The sequence below is a fragment of the Myotis davidii genome, unplaced genomic scaffold (assembly GCF_000327345.1).
Source record: "Myotis davidii unplaced genomic scaffold, ASM32734v1 scaffold265, whole genome shotgun sequence".
Classification (NCBI taxonomy): domain Eukaryota; kingdom Metazoa; phylum Chordata; class Mammalia; order Chiroptera; family Vespertilionidae; genus Myotis; species Myotis davidii.
The window spans coordinates 2,779,484-2,797,830 of record NW_006296627.1 but is presented as its reverse complement, the minus strand read 5'-3'; the positions used below and the strand labels follow the sequence as shown (position 1 = coordinate 2,797,830).

At 59.5% G+C, this 18,347-nt stretch overlaps 2 protein-coding genes and 1 long non-coding RNA gene across 6 annotated transcripts in view; 1 reads left to right on the top strand and 2 right to left on the bottom strand.

The window, feature by feature from the left end:
- The window catches only part of TP53I11 (tumor protein p53 inducible protein 11), a 23,306-nt gene extending 19,909 nt beyond the window's left edge, over positions 1 to 3,397 (top strand). For all 4 annotated transcript variants that reach the window (XM_015569513.1, XM_015569511.1, XM_015569512.1 and 1 more), the window contains exons 3-8: positions 99 to 258; positions 852 to 910; positions 1,120 to 1,168; positions 1,565 to 1,661; positions 2,469 to 2,570; positions 2,983 to 3,397. In XM_015569513.1, coding sequence (XP_015424999.1) covers positions 130 to 258; positions 852 to 910; positions 1,120 to 1,168; positions 1,565 to 1,661; positions 2,469 to 2,570; positions 2,983 to 3,116 — 570 coding nt within the window. In that variant the 5' untranslated portion in view covers positions 99 to 129 and the 3' untranslated portion in view covers positions 3,117 to 3,397. The remainder of the gene's footprint in view (positions 1 to 98; positions 259 to 851; positions 911 to 1,119; positions 1,169 to 1,564; positions 1,662 to 2,468; positions 2,571 to 2,982) is intronic.
- The window catches only part of LOC107184436, a 10,633-nt gene extending 6,724 nt beyond the window's left edge, over positions 1 to 3,909 (bottom strand). The window contains exons 1-2 of the long non-coding RNA XR_001515262.1: positions 3,632 to 3,909; positions 2,943 to 2,948 (exon numbers count right to left, since the gene is read on the bottom strand). This is a non-coding gene — a long non-coding RNA (uncharacterized LOC107184436). The remainder of the gene's footprint in view (positions 1 to 2,942; positions 2,949 to 3,631) is intronic.
- Positions 3,910 to 5,204: 1,295 nt separating this feature from the next.
- TSPAN18 (tetraspanin 18) overlaps positions 5,205 to 18,347 on the bottom strand; it is a 158,436-nt gene continuing 145,293 nt past the window's right edge. The window contains exons 7-11 of the mRNA XM_006772245.2: positions 13,527 to 13,601; positions 12,369 to 12,467; positions 12,050 to 12,232; positions 8,333 to 8,416; positions 5,205 to 8,168 (exon numbers count right to left, since the gene is read on the bottom strand). Of these exons, the coding sequence (XP_006772308.1) occupies positions 8,121 to 8,168; positions 8,333 to 8,416; positions 12,050 to 12,232; positions 12,369 to 12,467; positions 13,527 to 13,601 (489 nt within the window). The 3' untranslated portion in view covers positions 5,205 to 8,120. The remainder of the gene's footprint in view (positions 8,169 to 8,332; positions 8,417 to 12,049; positions 12,233 to 12,368; positions 12,468 to 13,526; positions 13,602 to 18,347) is intronic.

Genomic DNA, 18,347 nt, shown 5'->3' with positions numbered 1-18,347 from the left:
GCAGGAGTTCACTGGGGAGCCTGGGCCCCAGCCTCCGCAGGCCCTGGGCTGGGTCTGGCAGCTGGGACCCAGGGCCTGAGGCCCGTGTCCCCCTGCAGCCCTTCCGCAGAGGCCGGGCTCCAGGACAAGATGGCAGCCAAGCAGCCCCCGCCTCTCATGAAGAAGCACAGCCAGACGGACCTCGTGAGCCGCCTGAAGACCCGCAAGATCCTTGGTGTGGGCGGCGAGGATGACGACGGGGAGGTGCACCGCTCCAAGGTGGGGTCTGCCTCTGAGGACCTGGTGGGGGCAGATCTGGCCACCACTTTGCAAGAAGACTCACTGAGACCCACAGAGCTGCAGGAGCCCTGAGACTTAGCTCGTTTTTCTAGAGACTTAATGGAGATGTCAGGGGAATAATAACAAAACTGATCATTAGGCTTGAGTGCTTATTATATGCCTGTTAGTGTATCGCTGTTTTAGAAGCATTATTTCATCCTGCTAGTCCTGGAAGATGCAGATACAGGCATCAGCCCATTGTATAGATGAGGAAACTGAGGCTCAGAGAGGTTAGTGATTTGTTCAAGGCCGCACCAGGAAGTGGCAGAGGAGCCGGGCTTCAGGCCCACGTCTGGCAGACCCCCGAGTGTTCCTTCTCCGCCACTGTCTTTTCAGCTTCCCTTAATCTCTGGTGTCAGGGAGGCAGTGAGGGGGTGGCCTCAGTGGGACCTTCCAGCCTGGGTGGCCATTTGGCTAAGCATAGGTCCCCAGGTGGGCTCCTGAGCAGGCCGGGGGAGGGGGCCTGGGGGGTTGAGTGGCCTGGGTATGCCTTCCCCCTGGTTGCCTCTGACCCCTCCCCTCTGTGTTCACAGATCAGCCAGGTCTTGGGCAATGAAATCAAGTTTGCTGTTCGGGAGCCTTTGGGACTGAGGTGAGCAATCGTGTGTGTTATAGGGAGAAGCTGTGTAAGACCCCGTCTCATCAGCCTTGCCCCTCTGGTCTTGCCCTGGATTTCATCCCAGCTCATTCCCTGCCCCCAAACCAGCTATCCCTGGGCACCTTGGCTGGAGAGGGGCATCCCCTGGGGCCTGGGGTGGGGGCCAGGGATTGGCTGTGACCTTCCTATTGGTGCCTCCCCAGGGTCTGGCAGTTTGTTTCTGCTGTGCTCTTCTCTGGCATTGCCGTCATGGTGAGCCCGCGCCCGACCCCGGAAACCTGGGCCTCTGCGAGGGGCTCCTCCCTGCCCGGGGGCCCCTGCTGCCTCTCCTCACCCCATGGCCTTCGTGAGGCCCCATCTGTCAAGGCTCGTTGGCTGCCTCCATATCCTGGCTCCTGACACATCCCACCCGTGCCTGCCTGCCCCGCAGCATCCTGGATCCGTGGCCATGGTCCCAACACCTTGTTCCTGGCAACCCCTTGCCCCTGGCAACCCCAGGGCCTTCTGTCCTGGCATGAAGGGGTGGGGGGCAGTTAACGTCCTGGCCCCAGACTGTCCCAGGGACCCTGGCCCACTTCCTGGGGGAAGATGTCCAGGGAGTTTTCACAATGTCCCCCTTCCCCTGAGCCTCCCAACTGCTGTCCCCAGGCCCTGGCCTTCCCCGACCAGCTCTATGACGCCGTCTTTGATGGAGCTCAGGTGACCAGCAAGACCCCCATCCGCCTCTATGGGGGTGCGCTCCTCAGTGAGTATTGCTGGGGAGGACTCTGGGGGAGGTGATGGGAAGCTGGGGTCCCAACTGGGATGGAGAGAAACTTGGGGAGTCTTCCTCTGTACAGAGGCTTCCCTTCCCAGAGCCCCGCATCAGCTGCTGTCTGTCTCTGCTGGGTGTATGCTGCCATCTTGTGGCCACTGATAGAAAACGCACCCAGTGGATTGGGGCTCTGCCATCTTCTGGACAAGCGCTTACTGAGCGCTTGCTGGTAGTGCACCACCTGGGCACTGGGGTGCAGAGATGAATGGGGCCAGGGCCCTGCCCCTCCAGGGCCTCACAGCCTAGGGGAGCAGCAAAATAAACACTGTAAGCTTGGCCTGGTAGAGGCTGAGTAGGTGGTTCTTCCTGGGAATATGGTCTGCCTACCCCCACCCCTACCCCCAGCCCTGGGAATTCCTTAGAGGGAGACCTTCATGGGCTCAGGTTTTCTGTCTCCAGCAGTCCATTTGAAAAGAAAATGTGACTGTAGGACCAGGCAGCCCATCAACCCAGAATCATAACAGAACCTGATAGGGGCAGGGTACCTAGAGCTCAGGTCTCCCATTTTACAGATGAAAAGACCGAGTCCCAGTGAGGAGATGTGACTTGCCCTGTGTCCCACGGTGTGATGAGTTTTAATTTGAGGAAATGCGTGAGGGCAGGACAGGTGGATGTACAGGATCCGGGCTCCCTTGCCATGTAGGGCCAAAGGGACAAGGAACAGGCCCCTTGCCCCTGCCCCAAATGGGTGGATGGGTCGGGCTGTCCTGCCCCCAACCCCTCTTTACCCCTGCCCAGGTATCTCTCTGATCATGTGGAATGCTCTCTACACGGCCGAGAAGGTTATCATTCGCTGGACTCTGCTCACCGAAGCCTGCTACTTTGGGGTCCAGTTCTTGGGTGAGTCCTGAGGTGGGCAGGTAGGGGAGGCTGGCTGACGGCAGGGTGGGCAGGGCAGCTTTGCCCGCACCTCCCGGCTCTTGCCACTGAGGTTTCTAGGAAGTGATGGAAACCTGGCTAAGGAGGAGGCCCTCCTGCAGCTGAGTTTACCTGTGTGCCTGCACACCTGTGCTCACGCAATGGACACCTACCTGTGTCTTCTGAATACACACTCGGGCGTCTCCACAGCCTCCCGCACCCCGGCCCTGAGGTGACCGCACACCTCAGTTCCTGCCGCTGCTGCATGGGGGACATCAGAACAGACGTGTCTGTGGGGTCAGCCAGCTGGCAGGACCCCCAGCTCAGGGTCAGCCTGTGGCGGGGTGAGGGCACAGCCCTCTGACCTCTGTTCCTTCCGACCTTTCTCCCACAGTGGTCACTGCCACGCTAGCCGAGACCGGCCTCATGTCCCTGGGGATTCTGCTGCTCCTGGCCAGCCGCCTCCTTTTTGTCGCCATCAGCGTTTACTACTATTACCAAGTCGGCCGAAAACCCAAGAAAGTCTAAATGGCCACTGGGCTGGGGCCCTTCTCGGGCAAGGAGGCCCGGGGCCTCAGTTTCCCTTTGGTTCATGGGAGGCAGGAAGGACCCTGCCCTATCCCAGGCAGACAGGAGCGGCCCCCTTCCTCCCGGGCTCTCCCTGAATGCTGTGATCAGGGCTTTCAGGTTTGAGGAGGGACAGGGCCTCTGCACCCTGCTCTTTGCCCCACACGATGACGCCTCTTTTCTTGAGCCTCTTGGTCTCGGATCCCCTGGACAGACACGGACTGAAGAGCCTGCATCACAGGGTTTCTTTTGAGAGAGGCTGTGGGCTGCCTCCTTGTCCTCCCCTTCCACCCCAGCCCATCGAGTGCCCAGGCAGCTGGAAAACCCAAGAACTTGACCTTGTGCCCCTTCTCCTTGTGGGCCCTCCCATATGTGGGGGCCTCTCTCTACCCCTACACACAGGCACCTAATTTCCCCACAGCCCAGCCGCGGGCCGACAGGTGGGGGTGGCTGTCTTTGAGCTGGCATTTGCCCACCTCACAGGAAGGCCACAGCAGGCTCTCCGGGGCCTCGATCCAGGCTGCTCTGCCTCCATCCCAGCTCCTGGGGGCTCCTAGGATCCCCCCTCGCCCAACCTGCCTGGGTGCAGAGGCTGCCAGAGGCCTCACCCACATGGACACACAGATCCCCCTGTAAGTGATGGGGCTTGGAGATGAGAAGAAAAGCCTTGAACTTGGCATGTTCTCCAGGGTCTGATGCTCACCTGGCTTAGCCCCTCTCCTCCCCTCCCCTCCCCCCCTCCCCAGGGTGCTGCCCTCTGGACCTCCAGCCTGGGCTGCCCCCAGGGTCTAGCAGGATAGGACTGGGTGCCCTTCGAGCTCAGCTGGGGAAAAATATAGAAATATTTCCGTGGGACACCTCCTCTCATGTCCCTCCACGCCCCTAGCCCCCCACCCCGTAGATGCCCTGGAGAAGGCGGACACCTGGCTCCCTCAGAAATGAACAGCCCTGCAGACCCCCCGCCCCCCGGCCTGTGTGTCCCCCAGTACTCCCTCCTCCCTCCCAGCACTGTCCTCTCCAGCCCTGTGTTCTGGGGACGGGTGTGGAGAGCAGTAGCCCAGGCCCAGTCTCACTTTCTGTCTTGGAACAGAGAGTGTTTGGGGGCGAGATGGGTTGTCTTTAGTGCAGCCCAGCTCTGTCTACTGCCGGGTGGGCCTGTGCCTGGGAACCTGCCCACATGGGGCCCCAGGCTGCTGTCCCTGCAGCCACATACCTAGTGTCCAGCACAGCTGAGGAGAGAGGCCTGGCGGGTCAGGGGCCTAAGGCTGCTGGTGACCATGGCCGAGCCAAAGGGACAGCAGATCTAAGGAAGGGCCAGCTCTTTCCTGGCATCCATCTCCTGCCACTGACGTGCGTGCCTGTCCCCAGGGAGAGCCCTAGGCAGGCTGCCCACTGCCCACTTTGGGAGGTGCTGTTGGTGACTGGTGGGCAGTGCCCCAGACCAAGGCCAGGCCCTCCCTCTGGCCCATGCCTTTGAAGGCCCGGCTAGTTCTCCGGCAGGTGGTGGTTTGTCTGGATAACCGCTGGGACCGGCAGGTAGACCCCTCCGGAGGCAGGCAAGGGAGTGGAGGCATGGGCTCTGGAGTCGGGCTCTGTGCTCGGCATCTGCTGGGGCTGAGCTGGCCAACCTACTTCACTCTCAGCTGGGGTGCGGAGTGCAGGGCAGGGGTGTGGTGAGGGCCCACCGGAGGGCAGTGTCCATACACTTCCTGCTGCTTGAACATTCCAGTGAGGCCTGGAGGGAGGGGCTCTGGCAGGCAGACATGGCCTTAGGGGGCGGGGGTGCGCAGGGTGAGAGTGAGGGGGAGTCCTTGGGGAGGAGATGGTGACAAAGAGGGGAGGGACAAGGGGGCCCACAAGTCTAGTGAGGAAGGCCCAGCTCCCATCCTGAAGATTTGGGAAGACCCAGAATGCCCCTGCCCAGTCCCCCCAGGTCCCCTTTGCCCCACCCCACTCCCAAATCAAGACCACCTTTCTTCACGGTCACTATTTATTCTTCGTTCCTTTTTCTTTTTGTAAGAAATGGTCACAAAAACCAGTGCAAAACCATCAGTGTGGGTGTTGTTTTATATTACAAAACTCTTGATATATAATATAAAAGGGGTCCCGGGAATAAACATGATAAATTAGCTCTGCTCTCTACTGCGAGGAACATTTTCCGTTTTCAAAATAGACTTTCGACGGGGCCCACGAGGGAGGGGAGGGGGCTTCTGCAGACGTGGGTGCTGGGGCCTCAGCTCGCTTGGGGGTGTCCTGGCGGGCCCCGCAGGCATGGACAGGAGACGGGGGCGGGGGGGCAAGGGAGGCTGTTTGGGCCCCAGCCCCCAAGCAGTGTCTCTTCTCCCCGAGGCAGTAGTTTGGGAGCAGGGAAGGTGCTGGGCTCCCGTGTAAGGTCTTCCCTGACCTGCAGAGGTACTCCTACCTGCTGCACCCTCGTGCCACCCCCCCTCCCCAGCCCCCTGCAGCCGGCAGCTGCCACCAGCACCTGTTAACGTATGGGCTATACTGTAACCGCCACAGCCGAGCCCAGGAGGCTCCTCATGTTGGGGCAGAGCTTGCTTTCTTCCACATCCCAAGCCCCTGCCCTCCGACAGCCACAGGCAGCCCTGCAAACAGCTACCAGCCCGAGCAGATCCGGGGTTCCCTTCCAGCCTGGGTAGCCGGTGCCTGGGAGGTCAGCAGGGTCAGATTCGGGTTCCTTGGCACCGTTCTGGAAAGTCCTTGGCGGGAGTCTCGCCCCCCTGCCTCACGGGGGGTCCTCCGTGACCTGCCTCTCACATGCATATGGGCACTTCTTACCTTCGAGGCCCCAGATTCCCCTGGGCCGCCCTGCACTGGAGCCACAGCTGCCCGATTTGACCTCCAGTGCTGCCTAGCCAGCCTGGAGTTTCTCTCTCTCTCTCTTTTTTTTTTGTCAGCCTCAGACCGGACACCTGCCTTTTCCAGGAGGCTGTGTGTGAGCGGTAGGTGGGTCTGGAGGGGCAGCCCCCAGGCCCTTGTCAGGCTGGGCTCGGGTACCAGCTGTGGGGCCCCTGGATCCTGGGATGCCCAGTTGCTAGGGAGCTCGTGGCATCATGGGGTTGCCAGGGCAGGCTGGTACGGGGAAAGACCCAGGCGGAGAGGACCAGTGGGAGGGGGAAGGGAGAGTTGGGAGGAAGGTCCAACCAAATCGCTACAGCAGGCACAGAGCTCTGGTGTAGCTCAGAAGGGGGCAGGGGACAGGGCAGGGGAGCACTGGGCGCCTGGCCGCAGCTCTCTCCCCCAGTCGTTGGAAAGCAGGGGAGGCTGGAAGCTGGCACAGGGCCTGGGAGACAGACAGGGCTTGTCCCAGACCCCGAAGGGACAGTGGAGAGGAGGGGAAGGCAGGCATCATGCTACCCTTCCCATTCCCACGCCTGGGGCCGACATCACCAATCGGGATTATATAATCGGGATTATACTGCCCTCTCCCACCAAGCCCAGGCCAAACCTCAGATCCTCTGCACAGCCTCCACCAGCCACTCCTGACTCAGCAGGGCTGAGGCATCTTGTAATCCAGTTGCCAGCACTGGTCTAGAACCTGAGGTCTGTGTTCTGAGGGGCTGATCTGTGGGTGCTGAGTGTCAGTGAGTCTGTGGGAAGACCTCTTCCTGCCTGAGCCTGGAGGGAGCACTCGGAAATGTGCTGTGGACGGTGAGGGGGCAGGAAACGATGTCACAGCAGAAATGATGAGATGCCTTGGGATTCTTTAGCCTGGTGGATAACGGGGCGCAGGGGGAGACAGTGTGCGGCCTTAACACCCAGGGAAGGAGAGAGAGCCTTGGGCAGAACCACAGAAAAAGGGAAATCTGAAGTCAGCTGTCGAAAGGCAGAATGCTGTCCTGGGAGGTAGTGAGGTCCCCGTCCCTGGAGGTGTGCAAGAAGAGGGTGGAGATGTCTTGGCAGGGATCTTGCAGAAGATATCCAAGCTACAGTTCTGGGTGGGGAAAGAAGAACCGGGTGATCTCGGGGGCTCCTTCCAGCGCTGGGAGCCAGGGAGTTGGTGGAGAACAGGAAAGCGACGGGCTTGTGAGCAGAGACAGGCAGCGTGGAAAAGGGACTCTGGTGTGTGTATGTGTGTGTTCCTGGGGGCTTAGAAGGTGGGGAGTTGGGAAGGCAAACAGCGGGGGTGGGGAGGGGGGAGTGGGGCAGTCTAGAATCATCTTAGCAGTGGAACTGGGAAGAGGCAGTTCCTGGCCAGCTGCCCTGTCTCTTCTGGGGAAACCATGAAGCCGGGGCCCGGGAGGGTGTAAGCAGCTCTGCTGGACCGACAGCCCCGGAGACCACCCAGTTCTTGTTCAGAACGTCATGCCTGTGCGGTGTGACTGTGGGTGATGCTCTGGGCTCCCAGATATTCGGTCCAACAGCTGGGGAGAGCGAGGACCCCGCCAGCTGGGCCATTCTCAGGTCCAGTGTCCGCAGCCCACTGTTGGCCGGAGCAGGAGCAGGGACAACTCCATCGACTGGACGAGGGGCTGCGAGGAGGTGCCAGGTCCTCAAGGACGTGGTGATCCAGTGTCCGTGGGCCCCTGGGCTCTGCCCACCTCTCCCCCAGATTTGCTTCTGCCTCCTTGTTGCCTAAATCCTCACTTTCTTGGCACCAGAGCCCGAGGCTGTGAGGAGAGGGCCCGGGTCCAGGGCTGCGGGAGTCCGGTGGGGCCGAGGAGGGGGCCGGGCACGGGTGTTCCTTTGGTCTCCAGTGCAGACGGCAGCCTGGGTGCAGAGCCCACGGCCCCACCCCGGCATCCAGGCGGGGCACATCAGTCCATATTTTCGTCATTTTGTTTTGTTAAAAAAATAGCTATTTGCCCCTGGCCCTTCTCCTGGCCACTCACGATGGCCTCACCTCCTACCCCTGGACCCAGGAGCAGAGGTGCCGGGGAGAGGAGGGCCTGGGTCCTGGGCAGTGGTGGGCAGGGCGACTCCTCAGGCTCCAGGCCACGCCCTCTACTGGATGCCCCGGAAGAGGCACATGGCGAAGATCATGGCGAAAAGCTGCACAGAAAGTAGGAGTTGGCTAGTTAGGCCGGGCCCCCAGCCTCCCACGGGGCCGCCCAGCCTGAGGGGAAGGGGCTAACCCGGGGGGGTTGGGGGTCTGCCCCAAACCCCCAGTGTGCCTTGCTTCTGGGGAGGAGCTACGGAAGTGGGCCTTCACTTACCTCGATGGCCAGCACCCCTATGGCGAGGGCTCCGGCCAGGTAGACATAGGTTTCGAAGGCGTTGAGGATCACTGTGTAACAGCCCTGGGGGAAAGGACCAGAGGTGAATCCACAGCCCGAGGGACAGTCAGGGGCCGGGGGTCAGGGGTCAGGGACCAGGGCTGTGAAGCCGGGAAACTGGCATGTGGCCCCCAAGCTCAGGCAGAGCTGTTGGCATGGAGCAAGGCTTCCACCCCTGAAGGCTGCCCTCCCTCCCTCTGTGCCCCTCTAAGGACATCCCGGCTGGTGGAAAGGGTCTGAGCGCAGGGTTGGGGGGGGGGTTACCCCCTGCGTCTCTGGGTGTCATTGTAAGACAATCCTGCCCCCCACCCCCGTCTCTACAGCCCCCTGCCCCAGGGGACAGAAGCAGTAAGTCCTTCCTGTGCATGAAGCTGACTTCGACAGGCTCACCCAGGGGACCTTGTCCAGCAGAGAGAAGACATCCTGCCCCCCCTCTGCTGTGGGCAGTGCACCTGGGCCTTCACTGCTCATCTCCCCTCCATCTGGTTCGGCACCAAGGCCCTTTGGGTCCCTGGACTGAACCAACTGGGCCGGCCAATAGAGGGCCCCCATACTGAGCAGCCGGAACGCCCTCATGGCCCCCATTCCCCAGGGAGAACTGGGTGTGGGTTTCCATTGCTCTTCCAGCATCCTCAGCATGAACCTGCTGGCCCTGCATCGTGCGGCCCTCCTGAGGCCCTCACCTTGAGCTAGTCTTGCCTTATTCCCCGTGCTCCAGCCCTACAGGCCTTCTCTTGGGTCCGGGAACACACCATGCTTCCTCCCACCCCAGGGCCTCTGCACGTGCTGCTGCTCTTCTCTCTGGCTGCACTGCTTTTCCCTTTCCAGAAGGATAAGGGGTAGCACTTTGTTTCAAGGTCACGGAGCGCCCACACTCACAACCCACCACAAAGCAGATGAGGACAGTGGAGATAAGGCAGGGAAACAGCGATGCTGAGGGGAGAGAAGACCGGCGGTCACCTGGACAAATGGGGAGTATGGATGGTTTCCTTTTGGTGGTCACCACACTGGCCCGGAACAAAGGTCTAGCAAGGTCACCATCTATTGGGAGACCCTCTGAGTTGTTTCCAGCAGAACTCACTCCTGACTCTTGGGTGACTGTCTTGACCCAGGGACAGCTGAGGAATGAGCTGGAGAAGCTGTCACAGGGGTTAGAATCATATCCATGGGGGGGGGGGGGGGGGGTGTCCAAGTATTTATCCTGGGTTTCCTTTTTTGAGATTTTCTGATTTCTCTTCATTGGAATTCAACGGGGAACAGGGCTGGCGGACTCACTCAACACCCACCCATAGGTGCGTGCCCTCTGCCCTGGCTCCGGGTGGCCATGTGACCAAGTCCTAAGCAGAAGTCGCCTGGAGGTTTCTGGGAAGGAAGCTGGTGCCACCCTTTCCCCTTCTCATGCCTTGAACATGGGTGGATGTCTGGAGCCACGGCAGCCACTTTGCCATCATGAAGTGGTGAACACAAGGAAAGGCCACAGAAACCAGAGCCAGGCCTTGGCTGACATGGCAGAGCCACTGGTACAACGTGAGAAGCCGCCGTCTCCTAGAATCGTTTCCACGTGTGAAACACGAAGGGATTTGCTTAGCCCCTTCAGTTGGGATTTTATTACTTGCAATAGAACATGTTGCTTGCAATTGAACATAGGACATCAGGCCAAGTCAGAAATGCACCCTGGGCCTTAGGGGAGTGGGTTCTGGAGGAAAAACAAACAGACGGTCCCTTGGCAGAGGCTTTTCAAAGGGGAGGAGGCTCGGGAGGGACTGAGTGTCCCGGGGAAGGAGTCCCAGGGGTCAATCCCAGTCACTCAGACCAGAGGAAGAGGCGTCCTGAAGAACTAAGACAGCTGCTCGGGGCCCTCTGTTGGGCCTCCGACAGCAAAGCCATGCCCAGGAGAGGGATGGAGGCATCAGCAGAGTGTGAGTCAGAAATGGGAAGCATGTCAGGAAGAAGCCCTTAAGGACCAGGGCCCATGAAAGGCCTCCCAGAACATCTCACAAGTGGCCTCAGATTAGAGGTTTGGCCACGTGCACCAGACATTCCTGACTTAGACGCTTGTTTGTCTTTCTTATTAAATCCTGAGTGGTGGCGGCTTTCTGTGGAGTTGCCAGCAGCCCAGGCTCCTTCTCCCTTGATACTCTGACATCCAGACATCAAGTCAAAGATGTCTGTCACCACAGCTGCATTCCAGCCAGGGGGTATGGGGGGCGGGGTGCGCGGGGGAGGCAGGCACAGTGCTTTTCCTTAAGGATGTTACCCAGTTGCACAAATCGCATCTGCTTACCTCCCTTTGGCTAGAAGTTGGTCACATGGCCTAGCTGCAAGGGAGGCTGGGGAGGGCAGCCTTTACCTGGTGGTCATGGGGTCTTATAAAGCCCCTTTCCAAAGAGGAAGGGGTGAATGGAATGTGGGGGCAGCTAGCTGTCTCTGCCACTGCATAGGGGACCTGAGGTCCAGAGAGTGTGTCCTGGCCAAGGTGACATAAGGGTCAACAGCCCGGCCAGCTGACAGCACAGCCTGAAACTGCCCCCATGTCCTGCAGTCTGTCCTTACGGCAGAGACCCAACCCCTGGGTGGCCCACCCTCCCCAGTTCAGCAGCGACCTGATCCCAGGGCCCTCGTCTCTTTCTTGCTGTCTCTCTCCCTCGGTGCAGGAGGGCAGGACTGTGGGGGCAGAGGAACTTGCTTTTGGGGCCTTGTGTACCCTTTGACATGACATGGGCAGGTGCAGGAGATGATGGTGCTGAGCTGGTGAGAGGAGGCTGAGGCTGGAAAGAGACTCACCAGATGGTCAGAGTCAGGCCTCAGTCAGGTCAGAGTCCGCTCCCCTGGGACTCTAAGAGGCTTGCCTTGAGCCCTCTCTCCCTTCTAGCCCATCATCTGGTTTTACTTCCTTTTTAGTCACTGTTGCCTCGTGAAATGATCACTTTTGGTTTATTTGCTTCTTGTTTATCATCTGCATCCGCTAACTAAGCCATGAGCCCCACAGGAGCAGGGGCCCGTCTCCCGTCCCCTGGGGGTCCCGCGCATCTGGAACTCTCCCATGAAATTCGCATTAAAGGGCTAATCCAATAAGAGGCATGCGTCCACCCTTATTCTGTCCTGTCTCTCTGGTCTCACACACACACTGAGGAGTCAGGGGCTGGTCATTGGGGAACCTTGTGTCACAGGAAGGGGAAGGGATTCTTCTGAAACTGAATGAAGTTCTAGGGTTGCAAGAAGTCTAGGAGCTTCCCTGATCTTGCTCCCTTGGAGCCAGGAGGTGCCCCCATGTGGCCAATGTGAGCTTCCCCCAAAACAGAGTACATGACCAAGGAGGGGCCCCCACTGTTGATTCTAGTTCTGGCTCCCAACCTACATTATAAGAAGCTCAAGGAGTGTTCTGCCTGGAATCCTGGAACACTCCTACTCACCCTTCAACCCCAGCCAAAATGCCCACTCCTCAGGCCTGTGCCATTACTGAGCCATCGGCCGCCTTCATCTTTTACCCCTTTGGTTGGATGCCAGGAGCCTGGATGGAGCTTCCTTAGCCTCCATTCGGTCCCATATCTCGTCAACAGTCCATGGGATCCTGGAGTGCCCTCAGAGCCTCTGGGACGACCGCCACCTGCCAGCTCTGGCCACCCATGCCCCTTGCCTGGGGGGCAGGGCCTGTACCTGCTTGTTCAGGAACAAGTCCCTTCCCAGGAGGCAGTCCTCCCTGCTCAGCAGGACCCCGTCCCGGGTCTGCGGTTCTCTCCGGCAGCAGGCCTCGGGTACCTCGTCGCTGTCCAAAGTCAGGAGTCGGAAAATGGATGCCAACTTGAAGTCTTCAGGCCCGTTGACCCCGCAGCAACCAAACTAGGAGAAGAGCACAGGAAGGGTCTGTGGGCGGGAGCGGGCCTACAGGCCGAGGGAGAAAGACAGCCTCTCCAAAGGCCAGTGAGGAAGTTCTGAAAGCTCATAGTGCCCCTGGGTGTGTAGGGGGGTCACTCACTGTGATCATGACCGAGTTCCAGGTGGCAGAGAAGACGTCTGTGTCATTGTTGCCCTGATAATGCTTGGTGAGCTCCTTGGTGAAGAATTCTCGGGTGAGCTGGAGGCAGAGGGGGAGGGTAGGTTGAGACCCTACCTGGCAGCTTGGTGCTGCCCCACCCCTCCCGGCCTCTCCATCTGTCAGCTTGGGGGGAAGGGAGGGAAGCCAGGGCCCTGGTGCCAGGCTCCTGGCATTCTCCTAAGCTTGGGACAAGTCCCTTAACCTCCACCTCAAGGCCCGTGGCCTCCAGCCATCATGGGATCACTCACATGAAAAGTCTACACACATCCCTCGGCGACCCCGAGGCCAGGGCACCCGGGGACCTCATTCTGCCCTGCAGCTCTTCTCAGAGGGGGCTTCCCTCCACCCTGAGCTGTTCCTCAGAGCTAAGCGGATGCCCTGGGCCCAGGCCCTGAAGAAACCACAGTGTGGAGCAGGGAGCCTTTGCACATCTAGTTTCCAGAGATGGCCTTAGAAGCCGCTCCTTCCCTCAGAAGACTCTCCAGAGGTCTAACCGAGAGGGAGGCCCGCTGGGCGACTGTTCTGGGGACAGGCTGCTGCCTCCTCCCCTCTGGGGACAGCTCACCTGCTCACCACCCAGGGCCAGCTCGGGTCTCCTGCCCCCTCCCCTCTCCTTTTCCTCCCCCTCCCCTCCTCCCCTCTTCTCTTTGCTTCCAGGCCACCTGTGGATGGGGCCTGGCTCTTGTAGACTAGGGAGGGAGCTGGTGTCCGGGTGCTGGAGCCCCTGGAATAAGATGGCCTGTGGGGCAGGTGGCCCAAACTGGGGACCGGCCAGGGCCTCAGCTGATGGTGCTTGGCCCCTTCTGTGCATCACACATTCCCGGGCTCAGGGGACAGCCTCCCTGACTGCCGCATGACTACTGCTATGCCATCACCTGGCAAGGTGTGGATGGAAGATTCCAGAATCAGGTGTGTCTGACCCTCACCTTCTGGAAAAGCCCTCGTAAGGAAGAGGCTGGTGGGGTCACCATTAGGGCTGAAAGTGCTGGGTGAGAGGCTGATGTCTCTGTGTGTCTCTCAGGACGGGACAGGCTGGCCATGATGGCCTCCGACCCCTGGCTGGTGGCAGGGAGCCAGGGCGTGGGGCCCGGTACGTACATTTTCCCTGAAGATAAAGGCCAGGATGGCCGCCGAGAGCTCCGCCAGGAAGATGATCAGGATGAACAAGAAGAACTGCAACGAGAAGGGGAGGCTCTTGAACCCCGAGACCTACCCCCGTGGGTCAGGGTCCCCGAGCTGCCAGGCCACACTGGATGTGCCCAGGTTGGAAGGACGCAAAGGGCCTTGGGCTCAGCGTCCGGACACCTCTGCCCACCCTGCCGTGCTTTGTGTGACTTGGGACAATCACTCAAACCCCTTCCAGCCTCAGCTTCCTTGTCAGTGAAATGAGGGTGTGACACCCACTTTGGGGCTCACCTGGAACAACGAAGTGATGGACGTGAAGTGTTGTTATGTCGTAAGAGAGGCGGAGCCAAGCTTGTCGCCCAGGCTCTCACAGGAGCGGAGGGAAGCTGCCCCACAAGCCCCAGCGCCCAGCTCCATGGGGCGCCCAGCTCTAGGGGCGCCCAGCTCCAGGGGCACCCAGCTCCGGGGACGCTCAGCACTTCTTTCCTCCGACACTTGCATGGGCCACTGGGACGCCCTCAGTGTCTTTCTTCTGGATCATGTTCCTTTGGACAGAAGCAGCTTCCTGCCACCGTATCTTCATCCCACGAAGACCCGTCATGTACCCTCCCTGGCTTTTCAGCTTGGACAGGCTGCCCCATGAAGGTCCTGAGGCTCCTCCAAATTGCTTCACACCACCTTTGGGGAGCCACTGGGGTGGATTTCAAAATGACTTACTGAGGACGCGACCCGTCAGACGGTTTGGTTTGGTCTCTTAAATGTCCACCCTCCAGAAGCAGCCCTGGCTCAAACGGACCAGCAGCACAAAGCTCCCACACTGCTGTCTTTGGCGGCAGGAGTCTCACCAGTTTAAGCTGCCTCCAGCCCGGGCTCTATCCCTTCTTTTTCCTGGTTAGCCCCCCGCTTCTCCAGTGGAGAAAACAAGCCAGGGAAGGGAACGACTGCTCCCGAGGTGAGCAGCTCAAACATTTCAGAGCAAATCCCTCATCTTAACCGGCTCGTTTCCAGTGCCACGCTACCTCGCCTCGCTGCTGAGCCCTGGGGGTCTGCTTCCCATGGGTCAGCTCTGCGGGTGACCCTGGGCTGAGCTGGGGGTCGGGCAGAGATCCCCTACCGCAGGGGCCTGGGACAGAGGGCCTCCTGTGCCCCTGACCACAGCACCTGCAGTCCATTCCAGCACCCCCAGCCCCACCCCCACGTACTGGCTGGCCCTCGGGCTGAGCAAAGTGATGTGTTCTCCGCTTCTGTGGCCTCTCCTCCCCCGACAGTGACGGAGGCCGCTGGCAGGGCTCCTGGCACTTCCATTTCGCTGGTGATGGATGGTCATCCGGTGGTTTCCCGCGGCCTCCAGGGGAGCCCCTCCCTGCCTGTGCCCTCTCGCTGGAGTTGCTGGCAGTCCGCAGGCTGGCAAAGTGTGGCCTCAGAGTGGCCTCCATCCTCGGTGACTCAGCTGGCTCTCGCTATCGATCGATCGTGGCGGCTTAGACGGCTATAAACTATGAATGAGACTGAGCTCCAGCCTCGCACTCCGCGAGCTCATCGCTCTGGAGCGCGTGCTGACCAGGGTGACTCTGCACAGCTGCAGCGAGACGAGGCAGGCGAAGCCCGTGCACAAGGCGGGCGCGATGGGAGAGCTGCTCAGCTGGTGGCTCTGCACCGAGAGGAAGCGTGGCCTGCGTGAAGGCGGGTGCCGGCACGGTGATCCCCGGAAAGTCAGCACCGGGTACCGTCTGCCGAGCGCTTACTCCCTAGGCCCTGGGGATCGCATGTGATCACGTCACTGAACCCTCTGGGCAGCCAGGAGAGGCCGCTGCTGTTATCATCAACAGCCCATTGTACCGACGGGGAAACTGAGACCCCGAGAGGGCAGCGGGCCCAGCAGGTGGGCCGCATACCTGGGGTAAACGTGGGTTTCTGATTCCAGAACACGGCCTCTTAACACCAAGACATGAGGGAACCCAGGAGAGCCTCCAGGGTGTAAGACTTTCCCACGGCCTGCAGGGTCCCTCGTGGATCAACACCAGTCCCTTAGCTTCCCATTTATCACGTGTTTACATGTGCCAGGAACAGAGCAAAGCAAGGGATGGGAAGGAGGTGTCCCTATCTTCATTGTACGTAGAAGAAATCCGAGGTTCAGAGAGCTCGGTAACCAGTTCAGGTCCCCCAAACAGGAAGTGGCAGAGCAGGGTTCAGAGCCAGGCTGTTAGCACACCCCTGGCCCAGCCTTCTCTCTGCTCCTTCACTCCAGGGCTGTTTATGCTGGGCCAGGTGCTGTGCTAGGTGCTGGCAAACGAACACATCCAAGGCAGATACAGTCCTCATCCCGATGGAGTTCACATTGAGCCAAGTTTCCTCATTCAAGAAATGAAGTTCATGAGATGAAATGAAAGAATGAACCTGGCTAAGTCACTGACAGGGACAGTGGGCCTCCCCAGGGAAGGGGGTCTGCAGGCCTGCCTGCCACTCTCCCGCCTGGAGCAGGGTCCCCCAAGCATGGGGACCGCGGGGTGCCTTGAGTGTGTGGGAGCGCGGGTCACCTGAAGGCAAGTGCCCGGCCGTGCCAACATCGTAACAAGGCCGCTCTGCCGCTCGCCTCCTCCAGCCTGAGGCCCTTTCCTCCTGCGTGACAGGGTCACCACTGGTCGCTTGGAGGGCACCCCCCTTGGCCCAGCCACAGGGCTGATCCCGATGCTTCCTGGGGCTTCCCCTAATAGGGGCCTTTCCACGGTTTGTTCGCCGTGGGTTCGCCTAACCTCAGCCCACCTGCCCACGGACACATTTGCCAGCGATTCCCAGCATCAGATTCACAACACTTTGCCCAGGACGGGAAAACTCACAAAGGGGTGGGAGCTGCTATTCTGCCTCCTGGGGAGCATTTCCAGACTCTTCCAGCCCATCTGCCTACAGGCTTATCTGCTTTCCGTTCCCACTTCTAATAAATATTTACCAAATTTATGCACTTCATGTGCCATTCAACTCATTTATCTCTGTTAAACACACACATCTCTTTTTGCTGTTCTCTTTTCCCATTTAGCATGACTTTGTTATAAAATGTTGTTTTTTTTAAAAAAAAAAATCTGCATCAAATAAATGGGCCAAAAAATTTCCTTGAAACTATTCAGAGGTAAGCAACCAGGAAAAAGGGGTGCCACAAGAATAGGCTGAAGCTGGCCCACTGTATGTGAAAATGCTGTCAGACTGATCAGCAGGAGTGTCTGCAAAATGTACCTTTAGAACAACTGACCATTAGTGATGTGGTCACTGGGAGCCTTGGCCCTGGGCTCAGGGTCCCCGGGACCCTGTGTTCCAGCCTCAGAGCAGGGGCGGGATGCTCAGCTAAGTGCCACCCGCACCCCTCCTCCCCTCGGTCCCTTACCCTGCAGGCCTTTGAGCCTGGGTTCCGGAGGGGCCTCGAGGCTCCTTCTTGGCCCCTATCAAGACAAGTCTTCCCTCCCACCCAGCAGCCTGAGGGAGGGGTCTCCGGCTTCCCTAAGGGGTGGACCCCCACATGGACAGGTCCAGGTTAAAAGAGGAAGTGGTCCTACTTAGTTTTTGGGTCATGAGTCTTTTTGAAACCTTCTGGAAGCTGTGGTGTTTCTCCCCAGAACATGCATGTGCACACCACACACACACACACACACACAGCACACATGCACAGGCACACACACGCAGGCCCTGACATAATATTTTACACATAATTGCAGGTGAGTTTTTAACCACTTGAGTCCATGCCAAGGTAGGAGCCCCTCAGCCCGGGTCTGAGAAAGGAGACCTGGGCCCAAGGGTCCCCTCCTTTGACCTGTACTGTGACCTCCAGCTTGTGTGTGCTGGGCATCAGAAGGGGGCAAGGAGAAGAGGGGATGGGGGGCGGAGAGAGGAGGGAAGTAAAGAGGAAGGGAGAGGGAAGACAGGACGGAGGCGAGGAGCGCTCAGGAGAGGGATAGGAAAGGCAGCTGGAATAGAAACCAAGAGATGAAGAGGAAGGCAGAGGCAGAGAGAGAGAGAGAGAGGAGAGAGAGAGAGGGAGGGGGGGGGAAGGAGAGGGCGAGAGAGAGAGAGAGAGAGAGAGAGAGAGAGAGAGAGGTGGAGAAAGAGTGAGCAAAGAAAGGAGCAGCAGAGATGAGACTGCAGAGAGACAAACGGGAGGAATAAAGGCAATAAAGAAAGGCGTGGGGAGGGGCTACTGTGAGGGTGGGTGGGCTGGACCCAGACACCCAGGTCTTCATTCTCTCTTGGAGCAAACCTCCTCCTGGGCCTCGGTCTCCTAAGCACTGAGGAGAGGGCCGGTCCAGACGGCAGGCTCAGAGGGAGCCACTTAGCTCGCTGCCTCCCCAGCCCCGAGCCCCAGCCCCTTCCTGGCTTGGCTTCAGAGATGAGCCCTGGGGGGCGAGGTGTAGGGGACTGGAGGGGCAGTTCAGTGTGTCCCGGGACCCATACCCAGCTCCCTTTAAAGTCCTGGGGGCTCCCCAAGCCCAGATTTCCCTGGCACCACCTGACACTGCCGAGAGTTTCCCACCAGGGGGCGCCCACGGGCTTCTTTGTCTCCCAGTGAAAAGTTTGCCTTGTGTCTGTGACTGAAGGGCCGAAGGGACCCAAGGCTTCAGTGTCACGCACTTCACAGCGATTTCACTTGGTCTCCGAGACGTGGGGCATCTCCCTGGGACAGTGGGGGCCGTGGAGTGTGTCCTAATCTGGGGAGGAGGCACTGGGCCAGGTCTCTGCCTCTCAGAGCGCCGGCAGAGCAGCCAGAGCCTTGCAAGGACGTCTTCCTGATGACCAGCCCAGACCTTCCTA